At 48.1% G+C, this 19,493-nt stretch overlaps 1 protein-coding gene across 3 annotated transcripts in view; it reads right to left on the reverse strand.

Annotated features, from left to right (window-relative positions):
* LIMK2 (LIM domain kinase 2) overlaps window positions 1-19,493 on the reverse strand; it is a 32,749-nt gene that overhangs the window by 3,902 nt on the left and 9,354 nt on the right. The window contains exons 3-14 of one of the 3 annotated variants that reach the window (XM_075434271.1): window positions 11,803-11,938; window positions 10,426-10,535; window positions 9,992-10,180; window positions 9,426-9,531; window positions 7,902-8,098; window positions 6,992-7,178; window positions 4,451-4,537; window positions 3,603-3,734; window positions 3,276-3,332; window positions 3,024-3,089; window positions 2,046-2,220; window positions 588-643 (exon numbers count right to left, since the gene is read on the reverse strand). In XM_075434271.1, the coding sequence (XP_075290386.1) occupies window positions 588-643; window positions 2,046-2,220; window positions 3,024-3,089; window positions 3,276-3,332; window positions 3,603-3,734; window positions 4,451-4,537; window positions 6,992-7,178; window positions 7,902-8,098; window positions 9,426-9,531; window positions 9,992-10,180; window positions 10,426-10,535; window positions 11,803-11,938 (1,498 nt within the window). Of the gene's footprint in view, window positions 1-587; window positions 644-684; window positions 749-2,040; window positions 2,221-3,023; window positions 3,090-3,275; window positions 3,333-3,602; window positions 3,735-4,450; window positions 4,538-6,991; window positions 7,179-7,901; window positions 8,099-9,425; window positions 9,532-9,991; window positions 10,181-10,425; window positions 10,536-11,802; window positions 11,939-19,493 lie in introns of those variants that run through there. The other 2 variants (XM_075434272.1, XM_075434273.1) reach the window with 2 other exon arrangements.

Genomic DNA, 19,493 nt, shown 5'->3' on the forward strand with positions numbered 1-19,493 from the left:
AGGGCCCAGTGTAAACAGAGCTCCAGATGAGGCCACAAAGATTTATGCACAGATATTTTCTTTGTCCCCATCATCCAAGCACTAAAGATGAAACTGTGCTGGTCTCCCCTGGTGTTCCTGTAACTGCTGTGTTATCCGTACACATACCAAGCCACCTTTCATCTGTATTTCCTCTGTCTTGCACACCTTTTAAACTGAAAATACCTTGCAGCTTTTGAGCAGTGCTCTTTGCTCTGCAGACAGAAAAGCCTGATATAGCAGTAAGACTGTGCATTGGCTCAGAGATAAACTAAGTGAATGGACTTCAGAACTTGACAGACACTTTTACAGCTTCTCTCAGTCCATGAGGAACCTCTGTTTCTTCCAGTCCAGGAAGAAACTGTCTCTGGGGGCAAAAAGTTACAAGACGGTTATCTTCCTTGAGGGAACAGGGAAGGGCAAGTTGTACTCCCAGCCTGATTGACTGTGCTGTCAGGTCACAGACTGCACACTCAGACACAGGGAACTGGCTGATACTGTGTGCGCAGGGAGATGTCAATGGGGAAGGTGAAATCCGTTAAAGATGCCATGGTATGTCCTGGTCTTACCTCACAGAGAACAATCCCAAATGAAAAGATGTCCACTGTCTCATCGTAGCTCTGTCCTGCAGGAAACATAGGACATTCAGCTCTGTGAGAGACAGTTCCCCATCCAGCTACTCCAGGAGCTGCCAGTCCAGAGCTCAACTAAGCCTGTTCCCTGGAGGGCTCTAAAACAGGAGACAAAGCAAGGCTTAAATCTGAGCAGGGTCAGTTGCTCCAAGATATGCACACCAACTGCGTCTTCCTATGAATGGCCATGACGTATTTTAACCCCGCTTCTTTCTTCTACTGTAGAATTACAGGACAACACAGGGAAGCCTTGTGTATCCGAGGTCTGAGCAAATGCTAAGGATAACTATGGAAGGCTTCTGCCCGTTTCCACTGATCGCTGTTCTAGTGCATCTCTACAGTGCACGGAGTCAGCGTTCAGCCTCCCCAGCAGCCAGCGAGTGCCCAGTCCCTGCTGCAGTGACTGCAGAGATAATAAATTACACGCCAGCAGCACTTTGAATCTGGGAAAGCAGACTGGCTCCAGCATGCCACCCTCTGCTTACAGACAGGCCCCTCCCAAGCCAGTATCTGGTAAACAGCCTGCCTTTGAGAGGTGATGTCAGACTACGCTCTTGCTGTTCTCTTGACAAATGCCAGGTCTGAGAGGAGCTTTGAGAAGCAGCCTCAGACTCCAAGCAGGGCCTGTAGGCCTTGAGAGGAGGAAAACAGAACAGCACACAAGAAAGCAATGTGGAGAAGAGTTGAGCTGGGGGAGAGAAGCCCAGTTCTCCCTTCCCTGGTGCACTACGCTGGACAATGTCGATACCACAGCCAGCCAAACTGCCCAGCCTGGTCAGCCCGACCTGCTCTTTAGGAGGAAGCTGTACTGGTTGTGTATCACCTCACTTCAGCTCCTGCAGGGGCAGTTTTTCCACCAAGGGACATAGTTCATCCTCAGTGCCATCGAGGGCTGCATGCCAAAAAACAGATTTCCCTGCACTTGGACAACTCCCATCCCAATCCTGAGACTTTAGCAAACCTAGCAGCAGATGGCTTCTCCCTGTGTCTACGCCTCATCCTGGAGTTTAATGATTCCCTGTCTCAAGGGGCAGCTCTGAATCATGAGGCTATAACAGAAATTGATCTCGGGTTCAGTCTTATTTCAGGGCTCTTTTATCTTCCCTGTTATCTGGACCTTCACAAGTTCAGGTCTGTTGCCCTCCTGAAGAATCCTGCTCTCAAGCCAGAAACATGACCTCAGCTGGTACAAAGGCTTATCAGGTCAGGTACTGCACGAGAAGTGCAGCTGGGGTACCTGTGTGTATAAATAAGCTTGCGTATTAGCAGGTCTAAAACCATAGGCTCTAATATGTTTGATTGTTACTAGAAGCCAGAAGCTTTCGGTAATCCTGTCATCCCTCTACCTCGTCACAGGCTGTCTCCTCACCCCGCACCCTGGTATCAGTACCTTACCATTGAGCATCTCTGGGGCCATCCAGTATGGGTTGCCAACCACCGTGTAGCGCTTCTTCCTGTCACTCTTGCGTAGGGTTCGTTTCTTGGCAGATGGCTTCTCCAAAGTGGTCTTTTTTCTTTCCTCCACAATCAGCCGAGACAGACCGAAGTCAGCCACCACCACCGTCTTATCCTACACAAGGGATTTAGTACAAGCCACTGATTCCTCTCAGCTCCTCTCAGCAGCACAGAAGCTGCAATTCCTGTTCATTGCCAACGATACTGTTAAGGGCAACTAGCAGGGTTTCCTGCAGCCAGATGAGTGTAGCTGTCTAGACAGGTGTAGGACACCCAATTCAGGATCCCAACTCATCATTTCCTCTCTTCATTGTCCTCTGTTCTTTGTGGTTGCTAACACTAATCCCATCAATTTGGCTACACTTGCCAGGGCAAACCTGCACCTTTCCTTTCAGACTTTCCTATCCTACCTGGCTGGGAATTAATGTAGACTTTCATCCTACATTGTCTGAAGCCTACATGCTAATCTCATATTCCAGCCAAGTGAACAAAGGCAAGGCTTGAGGGAATGAAGCTACATAAAAAACTTGAGAGAGTACACACAGGTGCATACACCCGGGCACTTGTCTGAATCCTGAGTGCCAATAAAGTCATCAAGTGCTTAGAAGAACAGAAGCAGCTGTAGAGAACATCTCATAGTTGAGATAAGGAACAGAGCTGTATCCAGTCTCATAACGTGACTGTTGATAGGAGATGCGACCACAGGAAAGGGGTTAAGAGAACGAAGAAACGGTGAAGCTGGATGAGTCTGGAAAATCCTATGAGAAGATGAAGCAAGCTCCCTTGTTTAAGGCACTAAAAACCTCTCTGAAATCAGTTCCACCCCGACAAAAGAGGGAACATCATGTGGAGAAAGCCAAGGGAGGAAGGTGACAAGGAGGGGAGCAACATGCTGTGGGGAAGAGAGGTGTAGCTCACCAGCTTGATTAGGCAATTGTGTGAATTCAGGTCTCTGTGGATGATGCACATGGAGTGCAAGTAAGCCTGGAACAGAGGGAGAAAACTTGGTGTTAGGGGTTCCCAGGTGAGTACATCCCTTCACATTTACAGACCTCTGCAACCAGCTGCTAGTAGTCAGGCAGCATCCCCCACCCTTCACGGACCGCCCTGCCAAGCAGCTAACGGTGACCCTGGAGGTTTGCTGTGTGACGAAGGGACAGGCCAACTCACCATTCCAGAGGCAATTCCTTTGGCAAAGCTGACCTTCTGCTGCCAGGGAAACGGGTCCTGAAAGACAAGTCCTCAAAGGTCAGGGACTATCTTACAGCCAGCTGTGACAGCGATTCCTCTGCAACAAGGGACACTTGCAGCAGTTGGAGAAAGACGATATGGCCCCAGGAAGAAGGTGCTTCCTGCCTCAGGCCACCCACAGCTAAGAAGCAGCTTTTCTACACAGCTCCACAGGAGCAGACTAACAACAAGCACCGTAAGGCTGGTACAACCAACACCACACTGTCAACGTCATTGAGCAGAGGTCCAGCAGGCTTCCATACTCACCGCATTGCGGAGGAAGTCCTTCAGGGTGCCCCCCTCAATGTACTCAGTGAGGAGATTCAGCTTCTTGTCCTTGTACAGTACGCCGATGAACTTCAGCACGTTGGGGTGATCCAGGCTGCGCATCACTTTCACCTGGGAAGCAGAGACATCCCACCCCAAAGAAGAGAATGGAACAAGTCCCGACAGATCTACTCTGTGCTGACAAGCACTCCAATGCTGGAGGTCCCCTGCAGGGATCACAGAGTACACTCAAACCCCAAACTTATGGCAGTTAATTGGCTGTTGCCTCTTCATGTTCATGCTGTGCAATTCACCTGACCTTAGTCTATAAGGAGAGCACCCTTAAGAGACAGGAGCTCTCCAGAGCAGCTACCTGGTGTGTACTGCATGTGTCAGCGCCGGAACAGCAGTGTCAAGTGTTTAGGGAGATGCCTTTAAGCTACATCTGACTTTGAAAAACATGGTAGGCAGCCACCAAGAAAATAGTTTAGCTTAAATACAGCAGGAGTCTTAAATACCTTACAGATATTTGCCCTCATAATTTCTATTTATCCACAAGGCTCAAGGGATAAATCCTTTATGTATTGCACAGCTCAAATTGCCTCAGACTCAGGCTGCTTTTTATCACTGAAAAATTAATGAACTGGGAGCTATGTCTATTGCTCAGTGTGAGTGAGTCACACTTCACTGCAGCAAACATTCATGTCAGCTTTTTCCCATGTGATGGCTCCCTCCTCAGCGCCTTGATTCCTGCCGGGTTGCTGGCATCATCGCCCTCTCTCTGGAGAAGAGGGAAGAGAGTTCCACCACACTGCTCACGCTGAAGCTTTTTGAAATCGTGCTCCTACCTCTGTCAAGAAAGTCTTCTGTGTTTCCTCATCACAGCGAATCAGCTCCTTCATCACCATCACCTTTCCTGTTGCTTTGTGAGTCACCTGGTGGAAACAGAAACCACAACTACAGGCAAGGTTCAAGAATACATAGCTCCAATGCTCTTGCAACTCTTCTGAAAGAGAAGGTAACATTCCCTTCCATCCAGAGAGGAATACAGATGGGAGAAAATTCAGAGCCCGGGCATCTGCAAAAAATTGCATAAAATTTCTCCTTTCAGAATTCTTCAAAGACTCTGTCCACGAAGCAGAAACTACCTAAAGCTGACAGAGGATCATACCAAGAGATCAACAGCACCCCAAGAATCAGAACTGGTCTCCATTTTAGGCAGCATAGGGCTGAGCACGCATACAGGCTGTCAAAGCCTCTGAAGGCATCGTTCTGTACTTGTGCATGCCTCAAGTTCCCGTACAGAAAGTACTTGCCCAGCGTGATGCTCACATTTTGTACACAGACCCTGACAACGACATTCTGTATCAGCAAAGGAATCAACGTTCACTTGCATCAGATACCAAACCAAACAACCTACAACTACACTACTACATGCTCTGGTTTTATTGGGACTCTGAAGCCTGGTGGTTTCTGACAAGCTTGTCAGACTTACGCATGTGCAAGCGGAACTGGGATGTACAGGCTGATCAGTTAAGGCAGGAAGCAGTTATTTTACCGTGCTCCCTAGGAGCAGGAATGTCCCAGGATGGTGGCAAACACACAGAAATCCACCATAAACATCAGGTAATAAATTTCCTGGCTTTTGACATGGAAGGCTTTTCCATTTCCTCAGGAGCTGTTTGCCTGTATCCAATTAGTTCCTGGCATTTTCCTGTGTTCTAGAGGTTTCTTTTAACCAGCTCTGCCTTGCTTGCATGGGGTGCATGAGTAAGTAGAAAGGGTCTAAATGCTGATGAGCCAATTCTCCTGGAAATCCTCTCCCCTTCAGTCACTTAACTTGGACAGCGCAGTCTCCCTAAGATCTCCAGCTAACTAAACAACCACCTTCTCCCTAGGAACAGAAGGGAACTATTCTGACCACATACAGTACCTGTTGCATCAAAACCAGTCAATCTGAAGCTCAAGAAAAGTGTCACTTTTTTGCCTCATACCCTTTAACGCAAAAAGCCTTTCAGAAAACCTCCAGAACTGCAACCCAGAACACAAAACCCAGTTACAGCATTTAGGAAGCTTATGAGCTCTTGCAAACACTGTGGCACACCAGTTCTGTTTGGAACCATGGGACATAGCAAGGCTGACGTAGGTGGAATATGAATGCATGGAGTAACACAACAGAAGCAAGAGTACGATGTTCTTCTGCTCCCAGCTGAAATCAAGCATCCATATACAAGTAGCGAGCCAGGGAACACTACACATTTCAGCCAGGGACATGGAAGCCAGGGACATCTAATACCCAAAGATACAGGGAAGTGAAGAGACAAAGACAAGACAAAGCTAAGTGGAATTCTTAAGCTGACATACTAGCAGAACAGAAACGTGTCATCATGAAACTCCAAGAGGGCAATTTTAACTCCCAGAGCATGCACCAGAACAGGATGGCTATGAGGTAATTTGAGCAGAAAAAAATGCCTTTGTGCCGTTAACTGTGGGGACGCAGATGACAAAAGCATGCGACAGAGGAAAGGTTCCGCTTACCTGGACCTGTTATTTCTCTATGAGCAGAGGAGAAGAGAAATATGCTCATTAGTATGGATCAAAAGCATTGGGTTTGTAGTACTGGCTCACCACCTCCCATGGAAGTATGAGATGGATATGGTGGCTGCACACCTGAAGTTTACACAGGTGTAAGGGGAGAAGTCCCATAACACGGTGAATAGCAACCCGAGTACTGAGGAGCTCGCAGCACCTGGCTAAGGCAGAGGCAGCTGCCCCCTGATGCTGTCAGGGATGACAGGACAGGAGCTGCTGAAGCACCCTCCGTCAAGACCAGAGAGATTAAATGCAAGACAACTGCTATTAACAGAGATTTCAGTTGTGAAAGTCATGCAAGACCTGACCACTGTCACCACATGGACAAGCCGTTTAGGCTCTGCTGGGGTTCAGAGATGGTCACTATCTCAGCCTGGCAAACCCCCAAGCAGCCATGCTAAGGGTGGGTGAGGAATGCTGTGCTGGGGAGTGGAATGCAGCTCTTCATAAGAAAGATGATCGTAAGAGAAAGTGTAGCTTGTTTCCCATTCTCCCCTCCTCACCCAGGAGGTGGCTGTGACACAAGCACTCTGGAGCTCTAAATCTAACTCAGAAGATGAGTACGTATGCCCAAGGTTAACATTCAACGGGGCCAAAGTCAAAACCGCCTGCAGCCAGAGACACTCATGGTCAGGGAATGAAACAGAGAAATGGATCTCACTGAGCAAACCAGGCAAGTTCCAAGACCAATCACTATCAGCAGGACAAAGGCCACTGAGACAGTGATCAAGGATCCTGAGACAGGCAGACATTTCTGTAATCAAAGTAAATGATGAATGTTTGGAGACCTCCCTCACCTTGATTGCTTGTCCAAAAAATCCTTTTCCTAGTATTTCGCCATGAGTCAGGTCACAGGGCCGGAAGATTTGCTGGGAGCAGCTAGAAGAGGAACGTAGGGATTCAGAACGACTGATGTCACGGCTCAGAAGGAGCGGTTCCTTTGGAGAACTGGGGCCGGGAGACTTTGAAATGCTGTTACTTCGCCTGGAAAGCAAAGGAAACAGGGAGATCAGGGAAGCTGCTAGGAAACATCTGGTCCAACATACCCATCATTAGCTCCTAAGGGACCAGTTTCTAGATGTGCTTCAGTGCTCTCCATATCTCAGAAGCCAGACGCTCCCAGCACTGTGGAAGCTCCTTACAAAGCCAGAGCAATTTCCCAGTCAGAGCTGCCTAACAACAGCGCGTCCCCTGCACTGCCAGTCAGTGGCGGAGCTCTGTGGACAGCAGGAGGAAGCTGTGAAGACACAGCACTTGCTATCTCTAAACAAAGATTAAAATACTGGTAGATGACTAAATGAGCAACTGAGTGCCCCTGTCTAGGAAGACAAGATTTCTCCCAAATCTCAGGTCTCAGCCATATTCCCTTTAAGGACGCATTCTTCCCCAGCCATTTAAGGCTGGCAGATGTCTGACCTTTCCATTTGCTAACTGTACAATTCAGTAGCTTTTCTATGTTAAAAGTAGAGCTCCTTATTTTTATTAAGGAAAGTTTGCCATCCTGAAAGAGAATGGGGAGAGTACATGTCAACAGCAGGATCTACAGGTCTCCACTGCTTTGCCCACGGTTTATACCAAGGCTCGTATCAGAGATGAGTCATGTCTCTGCAGCCGTTTGCAATCACAGCGCCCAGGCAGAGAGCAGCCCAGCCTGGCAGCACGGGGCAAAGCCAAGCCAGGTCAGAGGCAGCGCTTCCAAGTCGTTACCTGAGGGACCGCCGTCGGAGCGTTCCTTCCAGATTCTCCTTGCTGTCCAGTGGAGAGAGGGAGCGTGGGGAAATGGGTGGCTTTATGTGGGTGGGAAGACGGGAGTCCAAACGAAGCCTGTCTAAGCGCTGTGAGACAGGGTCGTGCTCTATCAGCAGCTGAAGCGTCTGGCTTGTCTTGCGAATCAATTCCTCCACCTGAAATCGAACCAAAGGACAGGATGATAGCAGACAGGAGGAACAGAAATGACAGGAGACAGAGGAGACAGAGCAGAATGCCCCTCGGAATCAGAGTAGACTTCAGCGAGATCACTCCATAGCTGTGGTTTAGTTCTGCGTACCACAGCTGTCTACCAGACAAATCAAGCTAGCAACACAGAAGTTGCTTATGCTATCCAAATCCTCTTCTTTCTGGTCAGCTACAAGTGATCTGTACAAGAAAGATGTGGACAGGCTGGAAAGGGTCCAGAGAAGGACCACAAAGATGATCAAAGGACTGGGAAGCCTGCCATATGAGGAAAGGCTGGGAGAAATGGGTTTGTTCAGCTTTGAGAAAAGAAAGCTTAGGGGAGACATTATCACCATGTTCCACTATTTAAAGAGTGGCTACAAAGAAGATGGAGGCTCCCTTTTTACAAGGAGTCACATGGAAAAGATGAGGGGTAATGGCTACCAGTTACTCCTGGGGAGATTCCGACTGGACACAAGAGGACAACTTTTCACAATGAGAACAATCAACCATTGGAATGATCTCCCCAGGGAACACTGGACACTTTTAAGATTCGGCTGGACGAGGTGCTGGGCCATCTTGTCTAGACCGTGCTTTTGCCAAGAAAGGTTGGACCAGATGATCCTTGAGGTCCCTTCCTACCTGTTGGTTCTTTTTTTCCTTTTTCTGAGATGTGTTCAAAAAAATAAGCACGCTTCCACCCCGAACAGTGCAGCAAAAAACAAAATGTGGAGATTTATCTGAGACATGTCTATTGTGCTCCTAATGTTCTCTTCAGCACCAACAGTAAATAAGACCCTTGCGTAGTGAAGGTAATGGTAGCCTCACTACACTCTTACAGCCTCACCTGATAGCTGTATAAAGCATTTACTTGTAAATACAGACATCAAATACTTCTTTTGCAATGGGAAACTCATCCCTAGGATCAGCTGAGACGTTGTCTATTAGCAGTTGCCTCTAAATCGATCAGAAGAGTGGACTTCACTAGCAATACACAGAGTCTTCACACAGCCTCTCTGTCCTCTGAGATATCACAGCCCTACACTTTTCTTATTACCTCTTTTCGTGTTCGAATGCCAAAAAAGCAGAACTGCATCCTAACTGCATTTCCATCTGTTAGATCTTCCTCTTCAGCTGGAAGGGGTAGCAAAGCTTGTCTTTGTGTTTATTCCTACTGTCAGCATGAGTACTACGGGGGTACACACACTGTATGTAGGGTGGGAGAACAGCGCCGAGAAACAGAAAAGCTGCAGGAAGGCAGATGAGAAGGAGGTTTCAGAACAGAACTCTACCCACCTCCTCCACCTGTAACGTACGAATAGGAGCTCCATTAATCTCCAGGATACGATCTGCAGGGTGGATGGCGTTTCGGACATCTGGGCTGATGTGCATCCTGTTAACTCTAAACATGGGAATTACAGTGTGTGTGGGAAGTCAGTTTAGCCAAAATTATAAAAAATATTTGATCTCTGATGCTTCCCTTCATATTGGTATTCTGAAATAAAACAATGCTAATCTACCAACACAGGGAGCTACCATTAGACCAAGTGCTTAGGTCTGAGCTTGTTTGAGGAGAGCTCTTCATTTGCCCAATGGCAAAAATTGTTAGTCCATAAACAATTTGCCAAATGTTTTGTGGTCAGTGAAGGAGACAGCACTGCGAAATAAAGTTATCAATTAAGGTCGCCACAAGAGCGAAATGGAGACCAAACACAAATGGCTGTCAGCCAACATACGTCCCCGTCGTGCCGAGACAGATCCCCTCAGCAGCGAAAGCAGCTGGCCGGACAGCAGCGCTGCAGCATTTTCACCAGGTCCCTCTGCACAGACATGTACCTTGAGCACAACCTTGTCATACTCACTCTTTCACCTGGACACCAGTGGCATAGCTGGAGCAGCCACCTTCAACAGAGACGGAGAACCCCCTCTTGCCATCAGTAGCTGCCGGCATGGAGATGAGGGTCAGTGTATAGGGCAGCTGCTCACGCAGAGATTCAGTGGAGTGTTTTTCTATCATCGGTGTCAGCACAATCTGGTTGTGGCATTTTCCACTAAAAGAAGTGAAGAAAGCCATTACAGCAGTGTCCTACCTCTCCCTGCCAAAATCACACTTCTAAGTTCTTTCATTGACCATAAGCTGTAGTTTTTAGTGCTTACTCCGTTCCTCCCTCCCTCAAAAGGCAGCTTCCTGGCACTCCTTAGCGTAGCATTCGGCTGAACCACGTGGAGCCAGCTAACACGGCTTACATATACAGCAGGGAGCAACTCCGCGGCCAAGCATGCAGCTCCGTCTTACCAGTAGAGAGTGGAATGTTGCACAAGTGCGTAAGTGTCCCCGTCTTCAATGATCACTTTGCAGCTCATACAAGCAAAGCACTCGGGGTGATACTTGTATTCGCCAGCCACCTACAGACAGAAAAGGGAGTAGCTTAGTAGGGCCAAAATCCATCAGCAGATGCAGCTACTGCTTTCCTCTCTAATTAACGTGTTCGTTTAGATCTCAAAGTCAAGTGGAGAGTTCTATGAGCCCGTTCTACCTTTGCTGAACCCCATCCTTGGCACCTTGTTTGCAAAACTCCTCTGAAACAAACGTGTCAACATGCAAAGACAAGCTTGTGTCCCAGGAACCTCTGAGATATTTGGCAGCTGCTCGGATATCAAAAATAGTTGATAGCCTGCTACAGACTAGTAAACAAGATATTAAACCTTCCTGTTGAGTTGCTCTTGGCAAGATAACTAACGTTACGCCTGAATTAATAAAGCTGAAAGGGCTTTTGTTTTTTTTTTTTGGCAGACCAGCAATGCACAAATTCAGACACTTTACCGGCCAGCTGACAGAAAAAAAAAAGCGAGCTGAGACTGAGACAACAAAATACCTTCAAAAAATATTTTTATTCATTGATCTGTTTTTCGATTTTTCCTATGAGAACTTGGACAGTATTTTGCAAAGACTTCTGCAGGCAATAAGAAATAGGCTGCACTTTTCTCAGGACTTCTCTTTGAGGTACCAATCATATCACCGAGTACCATGCTGCTTTTATTTAGGCCCTAGAAAAATAATGGTTATATTTAATTCTTGACAGTTTTAGAGGTTAAATATTTGCAAGGCTGCAGCAAGGAGGGGAACGCTTAGGTAAGCCCCATATCGTGCAGGCAGAGTTCAGCGCTTCAAAGCCATTGGGGCTAACACTACCTCAAGACACCATGAGCCAGAAGACCAGTGTGGCCACAGACCAGGTGGGACTTGCATGGCAACCTTCCCCAAAGCCAGAACCTCCTGCCTATGCTGAGCTGAGAGGTTTGACTCCACAATGCAGTGGAAAATCACCCCATGGAGACTTGGAGGCACTATGCTACAGAAACTGAACAGACGTTCCCTTAATCACCTTTTTATTTCTCATGCCCATGCATTTTAGCACCTTACTTTGTTCATACACTTCAGATCCTCTCAACTCTTTCCTCTAAGGGTCACCCCCGTTCAAAATTAATCTCTGTCTAAAAGATGCACACACAAGCCTCATTTCAAATCTCTGTTTAGAGGTTAGAGTAGCAAAGAGACTATTGCCTTCAGTTTATTCGGTTATCTGAACAGCCAGCGCAACTCCCAGCCCAGTTCGAGGAGCTGGAGGCAGGTGTGTCCTGCCTCCAGGCAGAAGTCCTGTAGAGTCCTTACCATCACAGGTCCAGTCATCAGCAGAGAGCAGCCATGGCAGGATTCCCCAAACTTCCCCCAGTAGTCTTTGTGACAGTACAGCTTGCCATCTTTCTCATAGTACCAGTTAGTGAGGGGATCCTGACATTCAGAGCACCTTGAAGGAAACAAAGGAACAAGGTTCCAGTTGGCAACAAGTCAGAAATCAAAAAGCTTCTCTCCTGCATGGAGCAAACAGACATTCAGCAGCAGCTCACCACCTGCTCTTCTAGCTACGGATGCACTAAACCCCTACGTTTCCCAATGCTTTTTCAACTGAATATTAGCACCAAACCCAAGGTTTGTAAGGAGAGGTGGTATGGACCAATACAAAGGAAAAGACAAGCTTCCAAAGTTTAAAATAAATCCCATCCATTTATTAAAACACATCAGTAGCTTTATAAATTCTGCCTTACAAATTTTGCTCCTCCACTTCCTCCCTCTTCCTGGACGCAAGCTTCCAGCTGCAGAGTTGCCCAGCACACAGACAGCTCTGCCAGGTTCCTAATTAGTGTTTCTATAGCATCACACCGCCTTGTACCGGAGCCCCTGGCTCCTCAGCCACTTTAAGAAGGACAGAGAGGCAGGATCCACTTCCCTATGCAACACAAAGCCAGTTTGCACCAGCCTTTGTGGAAAGCCTTTCCATTCTTCTCTGAGTAGACCTCTCCCAAAAGGTCAAGTGCAGCACTAACCGTTTGAGGGAGAGTTCTCAAAGCAGTTCATCCTCTGAGCTCCATGTACTTACTGCATCCACCAATTAACTGTGATGAAAGTCCTCCACCTCCCCTCACCAACTGCTCTCCCTTTCCTTCTGCTGATGACAGCGCATGAGAAAAAAAACCCCACAACCATCAACCAACCAAAAAAACCCCAGACAAAACTATTTCTCTAATTTCAGGAAGGGAGTCTCAAAATCCTTCAGACATCCCTGTCAGCTCTCATTTCAACAAGCAACCATTCTTAATCCTCTGCCTCCAATCCTCCCTCCCCAAGAACCAACCAACCAACCCCCTCCGCCCCAATCAAGGAAAAAGATGCAGGAACTCTATTGCAGATACATTTTAGCAAATCACAAGCAGAATCCAGATCTTCAGGCTTCCTGAACACAACATAATCCTGCCTTAGCAGCATGCATTGGCCAAGGGAGTTTAAATCCTTCCGCATGGAAGTGTGACTTAACAGAGAGATAATGCACAGGCAGCAGTTGCACCACTGAAGATTAATCCGTTAGCCCTGGGCAGCACGTTCTCAGACTTTAGAAGGAAAATTGGTCTGGTGTTGGCTGTTCCTGAGAACCCAAGGCAAGTTAGTCACCAATAACTGGTTCAAAGCAGCACCTCAATGATCGATGTTGTCATCAGCAGGATGCCTTCCCAAAGGTGGAAGGCAGGGCTTCTTCTGGCACTGGTGAGGCCGCACCTCGAGTTCTGTCTTCAGTTTTGGGCCCCTCAGTACAAGAAGGACATTGAGTTGCTGGAGCGTGTCCAGAGAAGGGCAACGAGGCTGGTGAGGGGTCTGGAGAACAAGTCTGATGAGGAGTGGCTGAGGGAACTGGGGCTGTTTAGTCTGGAGAAGAGGGGGCTGAGGGGAGACCTTATCGCTCTCTACAACTACCTGAAGGGAGGTTGTAGTGGGGTGGGTGTTGGTCTCTTCTCCCAAGTAACTAGCAATAGCACGAGAGGCAATGGCCTCAGGTTGCATCAGGGGAGGTTTAGATTGGATATTAGGAAAAATTTCTTTACTGAAAGAGTGGTCAGACACTGGACCAGGCTGCCCAGGGAGGTGGTGGCGTCACCATCCCTGGAGGTGTTCAAAAAACATGTGGATATGGCACTTCAGGACATGGTTTAGCAGGCATGGTGGTGATGGGTTGACGGCTGGACTTGATGATCTTAGAGGTCTTTTCCAACCTTAACAATTCTATGATTCTGCCCCTTACTGCAACAGCTGTCTCAGTCCCTGCACTGGAGCGGTGGGGGTTCAGGTTCCAGGACAGCACACCTCTCAACAGCACCAAACGCACGGAAGTCAGCGAGTTGGCAGTGGAGGTGCACTTTTCACATGCTCCCAGGTCTAAGATGAGAGCTACTGTTGACTCCACCTTTCACAAACGTCATGAAAGCTTATTTGTGCCAAAGCCATTCCTTGTAAACTCCACCAGCTTGTAATGAGCGTGATGATACGCGAAGCTGGTCGTGCTCCAACATGGAGAGAGTTACTTGCTCCATCTCAAGAGCCTGCAAAGCAACAAGGTGAAGCTGCTTGTAAGCAACTGATGGTTTTAGGGGAAAACACACCTCATGAGGTATTTACTGCCATACCCTACCCTCAGGGAAGTTGCTCCTTTTAATGTATTTGGCTTTGGTAGTGTTTGTTCCCGAAGCTGAGGAGCTCCAAATCCTGCCCCCCCTCCTGCCCCTTCCTCAGTGATGGGAAAGAAGTCCACCACGTGCAGCAGGCCCTGCCAATTCTGTCTGAGGCAGGAGGAGAAGCAACTCAGCATTGCTGTACACGGTACATGCATCACTACAGCCCCAGCCCTGAGGCACTGTCATGGTTACACCCTGCTCGTGGTATGCAAGAGACCCAGAGGGCACTGCAACGCGTTTTGCCTTCAACCACTAGACTTTGGCTTTCATTTGCAGTAAATACCCCATGCCAAATGATTAAGTAGGTGAGTGGGAGGGAGAAAAGAGCAAGTGCAGACTAACAGCAAAGATTTCTATCACCTTGTGGCAGGAACGTCTGGCTCAACATGGGCAAGCTCAACATGGGCAAATGGGATCTCTCAGACTTACCCGACTTCTGTGTGCATGCTTGTACCAGTGTGTGCTCCAAGAGTGATTACATCTTCAAACAGGGAGCTGTGACCAGACCTGCACTTGGGATGCAGACAGCAACACAGGAGACTGCTCCACCAGGACTTCAAGACCTAGCTTTCTGTCTAAGTTCTCTCCAAGCAGGTCGGTGATTTATCTACTTGTTTTTAAGCAAAACACCTTCCCTTCCTCACCCCTCTTCAATTTTGCCTTCAACCAGTCCTTTTTCTCCCTAAGAAAATCTAAAATTTCTGCAAAAGCCACACAACCGCAACTCTGTTTAGATAGGCTCCAGAGGATCATGTATGCTCATCTTCCCTTTACCCTTCCTCTACTTCTTCTTCATGGTTTGATTCCAACCTTACAGCACTTCGATTAGTTTGCTTCCATCTGGAAATAAGCACTGGTATCTAATTTGCAACACAACCATAGCAAAATGAAGGTGAGGGGGTGGAGCCGGCAAGCAGTCAGTTCTTTGCTATGCAATTAAACAAATCTGGGCAGGACAAGTTTGCAGCTTAAGGCTCAGAACCCCACCCAGGGCAATGAGGCAACAGGAACAAAGCAACCAGCCCCAGAGAGGCCAGGTGCTGGTGATGGGTCTAACTGGCTACTTCGTTAATCACTGCCAGCAAGAGGCCATGGCCACGGCCCATACTGCCAAGCAACTCCTTCTGTTATTTCCCGTGTGTTCTGTAACGTAGAAAAGGCTTTAGGCCTGTCAGGTATGGAGAACTGGCAAGCAGCACGCAGGTAGTTTCAAGGCCTGTTTCAACGCCTTTGCCCAAATGATAAAAGCACCACATGATTGTTCCACATGACTCTCCTTGCAGAGATATGTCAGAATTTTATCACAGCAGATAGAAGCGTTACCACTCCTTCCCTTCCCTCCTCACTAGAGTGCGTGCCGCTGCAGCGCTGCGTTGCCAGGGCTCGCATCAGCTAAGGCAGGAATACAATTACTTCTACGGGTATTACGCAAACTAATCTTTGCCAGTCACCGCAACCAAGAGAAAGGAAGATTTCTTGCCCCTCTGTCATTTATAGATTAGAAAGTGCTAATCTTCTCCTAGATGATTTGCTATTCTTTTTACAGAGTAGCAAAGCACGATAATCAAGTTTCTTGGAGGACTGGTAACAGCCATACTTGACATGTTTCCTCTTGCTGCCCAGCCACAATTTTCAGAGCTGCAGAACCCTGCTCTGATTATACAGTCCCATACGTTACCATTCTTCACTTCCCAGCCTTGGCTATAAAGAATGAATTAATCTGCCTCCTATAGCCATGCTCGAGGAACCCCAGGCAGCATCTGGGTGCAGTGTTCAGCCCTGATGTTCTGCAGCACAGCAGGAGCAGGAAGAGTTCACAAATCGCTGCTTGAAGGCTACTTGGTTTTGTGGGGGGTGGTAGGAGGATCAGGTCACAACAGGTAACCAGCCTGGTTTTCAGCGAGATGGAGATTCAATTGATGTGGCATCTCTTTTACAGCTCAATGAAAGCCAATACCCTCATGGAAGCAAAGACTTCCCTGGCACGGAAGAGACAGATCCCTTTGAGAAGGGCTCATTAATAAAATGCACCCCCACACACACACACTGTCAGGCTAGATCAGTTAACGCTGGACAGGTTCGAAAGAGCTGCAGTTCCAATTCTGCAGGCAGAGGACAGTCACGCAGACAGAAGGCTGCAGAATAAAACATAACCCCAGCCCGCAGCTAACCCAAAGGCTTCTCACCCGGACTTAGAAGTGCGTGCACTGGCTACGTAAGAGATACCAGGCAAGGAAGAACAGATACGAGAAAACAGACCAAGTATGAGAAGACAGAGTGTTTAAGCTCTGACTATGCAAAACCATTTCCGTGTACTTAGGGGAAGGTGTCTCCATGCATTAGCATGATGCCCTACACGTATTACAAACAATGAATGGCTGCTCACTTTCCTCCTTCTGAGAGTGGATGCTGTTTCAGAAAGTTGCCTGAAAAAGCTTAGCAATTGTATTTAGTGTATTTACTCCTATCATAGACTGTTTGAACAAAAGGCTCCTTACTCCCAAATCAGTACAACAGTGTTTGCAGGGACAGGATCAATACTGAGCAAATCAGAGTGGAGAGGATAGGAGGGAGACAATGAAACTGCAAGCCTTGCCTTTCCCCATCTATTCGCCGTATCAGCACATCAGCGACAGTCTCCATCCCGGCTGCGTTCAGCCCCACTAACAGTTTTCGTTACGGAGACGCAATGCAATCAAAGCCTGATTTTTGTAGCTATTGCCTTTCTCAAGCCTCATTTGTTCAACTGGGCCAAGAACGGCTGTTAATAGAAACAAAAATATCACAGGAGAAGAATCCTTTCTATGTAAGGGAAGTGTGCTGCTCGTCCCTAGTTACCTGCAAGGTACTTGATTTCTTTTCTCAAACAAGATTATGCACGGCCTCCCTGCAGATTACATCACCTTCCTGAACTCGCAACAGCAGCACCTTGCCTCACCCTGCACTATGCCCAAGCACAAGTAGCTCTGGAAGAGACACCAGCAGCGGCAGCTTCAGTAATCTCATTGCTCTGGCCGTGGAGCAAAGCACAGGGGCATGGGGTAAGGCGGCAAGCGTAGCGCTGCTCTGAAAGCGAGCCTGCTTGCCTGGGCTACGCAGAGACTGTCTCACGACACAGCTGCTGTCCCCTCGTACCGGAGAGCTGCGAAGAGGCTGGTGATGAGAATCCTCCCTGTCCCCTGCTCAGAGCAAGGCAGGATCCCAGTCTGCAGCCGGCTGTTCCCTGCCCACAAGCACTGCACCTCGTTCTTCACGCCTCGCACTCTAACTGCTTAGGACAGCATTACAGTGGGGGGAAACGACACTTTGAAGGTCCACTGCTAATCCTGCGCAAGACTTACCGAAAGGGATCCTTGGGAGCGAAGTAAGCTGGGGCAGACAAGTAACTTCCCATCTTCAACACTGGATAAACCGGCTCAGCCACAAACTCGTCCAACTGCCTCTGAACAGCTCTGTTCTGCCAACATGGCAGCAGGCAGCACTCATTTAATCTTGCGCTGATTCAGATACTTCACCTCTCTTTGAAGCTGCCCGAGGAATGCCAGGTCTCTTGGCTGCTCATTCCTTTCCAGATTTTTCCTGGCTCCCGTGGCTATAACCATCTTCTCCCACACTCAGCAGCAGCGGCACCCTTGGGAAGGATAGAATAGCTGCTAACCGGGCTAGCTGGACATGCTTCTGCAGTAGTTCTTGCGAGCTCTGCTGCCTGCTAACTATTGTCAAGTTTTCCCTTCTCTGGTTCCACCCAAGGGTGGGAGGGGAGGAGGAGCCATTGCAGGAGGACAGCGCGTGGCTACGGCGGCTGAATAAGCTCTACTTCTTCACGAGGGTGGAGCTTTGATCCAAAGAGAGTTAATAAGTGCTGAAAGAGAGCAGCTTCTGCCAAAGTAAGACCTAAGTGCATAAACATGAAACTACTCTCTGCAGCAGCAGCGGTACATTCTGACGGAGGAGTCAAGGCAGGCAGAGTCTGACGAAGACAGCCAGCCACGTCTCCAAACACACCACATGGACGTTTATGACATACCTTCCGAAATCCCTCACAGCGAGCGGGGTTATACTGCCTTCACAGCACCCACAATCGCTCCGTCCTGGTGCAGGAGGTAACTCACAGTGCGCTTCAACGAAAAACAGCTTGCTTTCCAAGGCTGTTCTAACAGAGATCATTGCAATCATTTAACCTAATCTTCATCTCCTGAATGGAAGCTGAGAGGTATAAATCAGCACAGACCCTCTCCTGCTTGCAGCACATGTAGTCATATCATTTTGCTTGCTCTGAAGCCAAGCAGGATCTCTAGTGGCCTAATCAGCTAAAGCTGTCTGCAAGACAGAAATGCAACAAACATATGCTGCTGCACTGAGCCCTCCCATTTCTGTACAGTCAGCAAAGCCTGGCATGCCTGAACACAGCCTGAAACTCGTGCTGTGTTCCAGACGCAAGAGTACTCCAGTGTGCTTTCACTGGAGATGCTCCTCTCAGCTGGCATATTGTTAAGGGACGCTTGGGGCTGCGACCAGGCAGTCTTGGCTGCAGATTTGACAGCTGCTGCTCGCTGTTGAAGCAAGCAGAAAGTCCGGAGGCCTTTTGGGTTGTTATTTCTTGATTTGTTTTTTTTTTTCTTTTACTTTTAATAAGCAGCCACTTTTCTGGGGGGAGGTAAAAAACCCCCCAATTTTTACCCATTCAGTGCAGTTTCTAAGCCTGGCTGTAAAAGTGCAGCGAAGCCCAGTGCTGCAGAGCCTGATGTGGTCGTCAGCTCCAGCATGGGTCTAATTCCTTCTGACATTTCACACAGCTCTACTGGAAGCAGCAACACGGTGAGTCTGTGTCTAGGAATGCGCTCTGGTCTCCCACATTCTCTATATGTTGCGTGCTGAAAACGGGCCAGCGCTCCCGATCCGACGCCTGCCCGCGACACACACAGAACTCCCGTGCATCACAGAGCCCTCCCCTACCCAGTATCACCTACAGACAAAAGCTTTTCCCCACAACCCTGCTGCCATGGGCTGAACCCCCTCCAAGGGGGATTCCACGTGACCTCATAAATCCCAACTCTTCAGACAAAACCTTTGAAGATTTGATCCACAGATGCGATAAGCAGCCAGCTAGTCTGTGAATGAAGCCAGCAGATAAAGCCTAACTTCAAAGTAATAAAACCCACCCAGACAGCTAAGCAACTGGGAAGGGATTTTGTTTGAGACTTCCTTAAAGCCAAAGGACACACAGTCAAATGTCTATTTAAACAGGAAACATCTTATCAAAATTATTTTACTTCTCCAGCAAGCAAGTTAGTTTTTCCT

The sequence above is a fragment of the Opisthocomus hoazin genome, chromosome 13 (genome assembly GCF_030867145.1).
Source record: "Opisthocomus hoazin isolate bOpiHoa1 chromosome 13, bOpiHoa1.hap1, whole genome shotgun sequence".
Classification (NCBI taxonomy): domain Eukaryota; kingdom Metazoa; phylum Chordata; class Aves; order Opisthocomiformes; family Opisthocomidae; genus Opisthocomus; species Opisthocomus hoazin.